The 6472-nt window shown below is 37.0% G+C and overlaps 1 protein-coding gene across 1 annotated transcript; it reads right to left on the reverse strand.

Moving 5' to 3' along the window:
• Positions 1 to 2943: 2943 nt before the first annotated feature.
• On the reverse strand, positions 2944 to 3741 carry LOC114543950. Its single transcript, XM_028562735.1, has one exon. The coding sequence runs from the start codon at positions 3739 to 3741 to the stop codon at positions 2944 to 2946; it is 798 nt and encodes a 265-aa protein (XP_028418536.1).
• Positions 3742 to 6472: the final 2731 nt, after the last annotated feature.

Here is a 6472-nt window from a genome sequence, read left to right on the forward strand (position 1 = left end):
TTCCTTTTAGATGCTGCAGCCAAAAGGAGATGTCACATTCGGGTAGAAGCGTTTGTTTTGCCAGATCTTTGATATGTCTCGCTGAGAGGGTCGTTTTCTGTTTCCTAGATAAATCAAACGCTTTCTTGATAACCTCTGAAGGAGGGTTAAGCATGCAATCTTTATAGCCATTCTTTTGAATATGTTCAAGAGATTCAGCAGGAGCCATGAAGTGTCCATGACAACCGGATGTACACTTTGCACAATTACCTCCCCAGGGACGGGCAGGATCTGGAATAGGTAAGGGTATATCGACCAAGGATGGTCCGTTTTCAAACCACTTCATTTCTTCTTGAGGTTTTCCACGTTGACATACTGGATGAACACAGTCACTCTTGTAGCAAGGTAACAGAAAGAAAATGTATTTCTCTGGTAGGTTTTTCACCATATGCTGTTTCCGTAAGTCCCAAATCTTCTTAAAGTAATTGTATTCATCTGGTTTCTTTGCTTGTAACTCTGCTTGCAATTTTTTGCTGCCTTTGAGGAATGTCAACAAATCTTGGCGTCGATCTTGCAGTTGGTTGGCACGTTCATCTTTCGCTCCCTTAAAAAGGGTGATGGGACTTTTCCCACAAGGTGCTCCGTTCACACGATCAATGTAGACATTAATAGCCATATCCAAGTTCGTCAACAATCGTTCAGTATCAAGTCCTGTAGAAGAATTGTTCGAACCTGTCAATGTGGACGGTATGAACAAGTTGCTGTGAGCGAGAGCAAGACATCCGTTTTGCATCTCAACTCGATTGAGGTAAGAGCCTCCACTGTGTCGCGTAGTTACTAATGTCGCAACCTTTTCTTCTGTTAAATGCCTCTCAGTCCATAGAAATTGTACTTCGTGATGTTTGGGCCCCTCATCTCCAGCACCATCAACTCTGATACAATCTATAGCTTTGTTATTCAACCAAGGAGCTAGTTCATCTTTACTCTGCAACATAGCTAAGTCCGCAGCATGTTGAGCAGGGTTTTTTACAATGAACCGGTTGTGCCTTTACTACCCCTACACATCTTTCACTTGTTGTAGCAGTGCCCAGGAACATTGCTGAGGTGGTTTGAATAACGGATGCATATTTATTAACATAATCTGTGCGCGTAGTTGTTTGGGCTGGTGAGTAAGTGATGTAGCCTTGTGTAATTTGAGTGTAAACGTTGTATCGAGCCTGAATCCTGCTTGGTCGTCCCGATTGAGTACAACCTTGTCCCGACCATCTTTAAGTTGTATGTAGTCTAATCCTTTATACAAAGCCGTGCTGTGATGTGCATCAGGGTTAAGTTTGATAGCAAAACCCTTTCTTGCTCTTCGCGAAGTAACCCGAGCAACCCCATGATATCTACTCGCTGATAACTTACGTTTGTTTCGCACTGTACAAAGTTGGACTACACTCCCATAGCCTATTTTTGTATCGTACTTCTCACAGAGATGTTTTTGGATTCGTCCATAGGTTACTTTAGGCCCTTTTCTCTGATTTCCATCAAAAGTAAAGACACCGGTACGTCGCCATTGGTCTGCCCCTACTCTCCTTTCCTCAACAAAATCTTCAATGTCTTTCCCAATATTTGGGAATTTGCAAAGTGTCTTGCACACCTTTCTTGGTACTTTTCTTTTCAGGATATGTCCGTTTGCGATCTCCTTAGCAATTTGCCTTCTCTTTTTTCTCTGAAATATTTTTCGCTGCCTTATTACAAGTTCCTTTCCTTTCTCACTGAGGACATTCTTTACACCAACCCAGTCATCAGGATTATCACTTTCTGAACTTGTTTCCACTCCTTCATTCTCCCGATCAAGAGTGCTATTTTCCTGTTGTATAGCCAAAAATGCTTGTCTGGATTGCTCAACTTTTTTCATATCCTCATCTGTTAGACCAGTGTTCCCCAGTTGTTGACCAAAGTCAAGTAGAATTTGGCGCAAAACATCAGGACTATAACTGAAGGACATCATTTCTAACTCTCCAACAAACAGAAACCAGTTCAAATTGTTCTTTTGTAGAATACAGACTAGTGTTTCAATTGATGGTAAATCCATTATCTTGTCAATATGGCATTCTGTTTTAATTGAGGTATCGTAATCGGCCATTACACTACACTGCCCTTTGTAAGTTGATACCTCTTCAAGATTTGAGTCACTTTCATCGCTAGACCAATCTACATACACATCTTGTTCAATGACATCATATTCAGAATCCTCTGAATCTTCCTCTTGTACATAGATGCCCAAAGCCTCCAGAGTAGCTTTCTCTTCTGCTTGTGCCAGTTCATTCACTGCATTCCGAATTTCTTCTGTTTGAGACAAAGCTGCTTCCACTTCTTCTTTAAGCTTGCTTAAATTGTGAACTCTGTATTGCTCTTTTGCTTTCTTTCCTGATAGACCTTTTGATTGGCAGGCAGCAACTTTGATAAGTTTTCTGTCCTTTTCAGTTGATGCCAGTGAACAAAGGGCCCGAAGCTGATCCTTGGAGAGGCCATTCGTAATACTGTTCAATGGAATAACTTTACCAAACCACTTGACGAAGACAGAGTAGTCCACAGATGGGTTATTTTCTGTGATAAACAGTCGCTGTGAACCTGGCCCACTTAGTTGTAAAGTAAACACCACTACAGGCATTTGCATCATTCTTCGAATAGCTTTGTTACTAATGTACTTCGACTGCTTGAAATTTTTGCGGAATACCTGTTGCAGTTCTACAACTCCATAGTTTAAAATGTCCTTGGCACAGTCCACGAGTTTGCTGCATTCATTGCAGTCCTTGCTATGATTTGCTTTACAATAAACTAATCGAAAATATGTGAACTCAACAAGTGAAACGCCATTTAGTAAAGACTTGTAGAAACCATCAGACACCTTATATACATCCTTGTTACTCAAGTATCTTTTGTTGTAGGTAGAGTACCTTTCATAGGCTTCTGTGCCTATAAGAGGTACTCCGTTTTCTCTAAAAAAGGAGTTTCGTCCTGGGTATTTTCAGAAGGAATATTTTCTTGCTTTTTTTCGGGCTGAACCTCTTGTTGATTTTCTTGTTGACCACTTGCTGGTTCTTCAAATCTGTCATCAACATTGTCTGGATTCTGCTCTGATTCGGTTTCCTCCACGACAATACTTTTCCTCTTTGTAACAGGCTGAACCTCTTGTTGTTTTTCTTGTTGACCACTTGATGTTGCTTCAACTCTGCCGTCATCATTGTCTGGACTCTGCTTTGATTCGGTTTCCTCCACGACAATACTTTTCCTCTTTGCAACAATACATAATTCATCGTTGTCAGGATGGTCAGGTGCTCTTCTTTTCAACATGACATCAATTTGCTTGCTAGATTTACCAGAATATCCATCTGTACTGCACTTTTGGCTTGTCTTCCGCTTGTAGGCTACCGATTTTGACTCTTTTCGTTGTAAGTTTGCCAATTCATTCTGCAGTTTCCGTTTCTTTATTCGCAGCTCAGATATCTGCTCTGTCAAGGTTATCGCCTGAGCATACTGCTTAACATTTGTCTGCTTAATTCGCTGTTTCTCACACAAATCTAACTGGAGATCAACCTCTTTAAGATCTTCATTTAACTCGTTTATTCTCTTGGTTCTTATTTCCTGAGATATTTTCTTAGGGGGTTTATCCTGCAGGTCTTGCCCAGCATTGGAAATCAACTTCGATCTCGACTTCTTTTTCTTGTAATTGTAGCCGTCGGAATCCAATTTGGCGATTGCGATCTTGAACATCTCTGATTTCTTGTAAACAAGACTGGGATCCTCTTTAGCCAGCTCAAAGCAAGCTTCATTAATAGCTTTGTGATAACTTAATAGCTTATCTTCCGGATTTAAGGAATAGATAGCGCTCCGCTTTCGTAGCTCATCACCATCTAATTATACGGTCACAGTCGAACTTTGGCATTGCTCATCGTTCAGCTAGAAACAGTGTACACTTACTAAGTTCATTATCAAACATTCGTTACTGGTAAATGTTTTAAAATATACAGTATGTTAGAAATAGAAAACGGGTCGCGTGTGTTTCTGGTGTGTTAATGCATGTGAGAGGAATGTCAGGAGAATACCAAGAAGCATGTAAAACACGAGGTGTAACCGAGCACTATAAATGCACGAGATGAGTTTTTCTGTTTCTTTTATGATATTAATACAGTAGAAGATATTACGTGGCAAGTAATATGTAATAAAGTACTATGTACTCCGTGACCTCACGTGTGCACGCTTTTACTGTTGTTTCAATGTTTGAGTGGGCAAAAGCAATACAAAATTATGATGTAAAAGTAATTGAGAAAACTGTTTAAAATCCAGTAAATAAATTAACTGTTTAAAAAGAAGGATTTGCCATAATTTTTGAAATTATTGTATTTTTTGTCTTTCGTTAAAAATGTATCTAGCAATTTTTATCAGAAGCATTGAAGGTACTTTCTAAATCACATTGGTTCAGTTTTTTTTTCCTTTTACTATGTTTTTGGTCAACCTGCAGGTATCTTTTCAAGTTTTCTTCTTGGCTATTTTGCACACTTTTCCCCAAAATCTGTTGAGACAACACCAAATTAGACAAATGCCAAGCCAGTTAATTTTGCACATTGAACTACAGAACAATTGCTTTGTTCCTTTGGACTTTCTGATAAATTTTGTATTTTAAGTACTCTATAGTTTTGTCTATATTTTGGTAAAAAAGGAAAAGATAAAACAGGAAAAAACACAGAAGGAACAAAACAGTACCACAGACTATAATAGTGCATTATCACATCACAATGCATGTATGTTTGCCAAAAAATTGCATGTTATATCCCACTTATATTATAGACTACTGGTAAAGACTACTGCAAGCACAGTACAACACTTACAGTTATTCGAGGTCCAACTTCAATTCTTCCCCTGTTCAGAACTAAAGTGGTTTGCTTTGATTTCAGTCCATTAGCTATCATTGAACTTTGATCTACAAGCAATAACGTAAAGAAACCATAATAAGAATGTATAATTATTGTAATGACTGCAGTATCAAGCTTAGAGAATAGAGAGAAATACAAGGAAAACTGGAAAAAACCTGTTACATACTTTTGACAACATTATTTGTAGTCTTTTCTTCCTCCTGCAAAAGTATATTAAAAAGTTAAAATTTCTTGGATAGTTGGATAACATAAACTGGGTCAGTTTTATATACACTGCAGTAGCCATATACATAAGATGTCTAGATTGCTGAATAATTTTTAGCAGACACATGGCTGGGATGATACATTAAGTATGATAATTATGTCAGATGAACAAGGCAATATTCTGTATACATAGGAAATCTACAGGGTAATCAATGTTTTGCATTTGTTGAATTTGCATCCTCCCAATCTTCAAATCATGAACTTGATATTAAACTGTATTGACAAGAACTAGGTACAGTAATGTAAAGGTCTTAGATGCAAACTGGACAATTTGGGATGAGTTATTGGAGGAAAATTTAGGTTGCCACCGTAATGATCACCTTTTGTTCATGGAAATCTTAGTTCTTTAAACTTTTTTGCTTCTAATTTTATGCAATATGTAGCTTAGTAATCTTAAAATTCTCTTAAATATTTATAATTTTTATTTATTATTATTTATAATTTTATTATACAAGGAAATCTACTTGCAGTTTTTTGAACTTATTCCAAAACTAGTAGCCTATGTACAGACAGCTAGAACCCGACAAAATGCACGACATAATTATGCCAGTGGATGGCTACCTTAGATTTAAATTAAATTTGCTATTATAGCAAATTGTATAAATAAAAATATGTATACACAAGTGTAAATATTTATAATATATCACAATATTTGAGTTTCAAATATTAATACCTTTTCTTTTGATGAAACATTTATAGTCTCTGTAACCAGGTAGATCTTGTCTTTACTCTTAACTTCGTCCAAATTTTCTACATCAATATTTTCGTTCCATGTTTGGTCAAACCGTTGGATATAAAAGTTTTGAGATGTATCCTCAATTTTAAAAATCCTTTTGGCTTCGTCAATAACGTCCGTTAACACTTGTGAAGGCTGTATGGTGTAAGATTTTTTGTGTTGTTTGTACTGAAGTAAAATCTGAAAAATATATTAATTTAAATTCCCATATATAATATATGTACATGTATTTATTTATAGAATACTATGAATATTCATTATGACAAATAGCTGTGGAAAATATCTGGTACAACTTAAATACTACTCATATTTTGACTGTTATTTCTTCCAGATTTATTTTTATAATAAGACATATTAGGATGGTTTGGAAAAACTACATAAATAAAACGATTTAAAAATAATTACTCACCTTTCTTTCCAGCTCCATGTCGTCCATATTTGCTTTCAAATCTCGGCTGACTCGGCACATTATTCGACACTAGAACCCATTCTTCCAGCGAAAACGAATCCCCGATATAAGCCCCGCCATAGTCCCCGGTACAGATACACATATCTAATACGGTCTAAATCC

Source organism: Dendronephthya gigantea, unplaced genomic scaffold, assembly GCF_004324835.1.
Source record: "Dendronephthya gigantea isolate DGI-Jeju-01 unplaced genomic scaffold, DenGig_1.0 000599F, whole genome shotgun sequence".
NCBI classification, from domain to species: Eukaryota; Metazoa; Cnidaria; class Anthozoa; order Malacalcyonacea; family Nephtheidae; genus Dendronephthya; species Dendronephthya gigantea.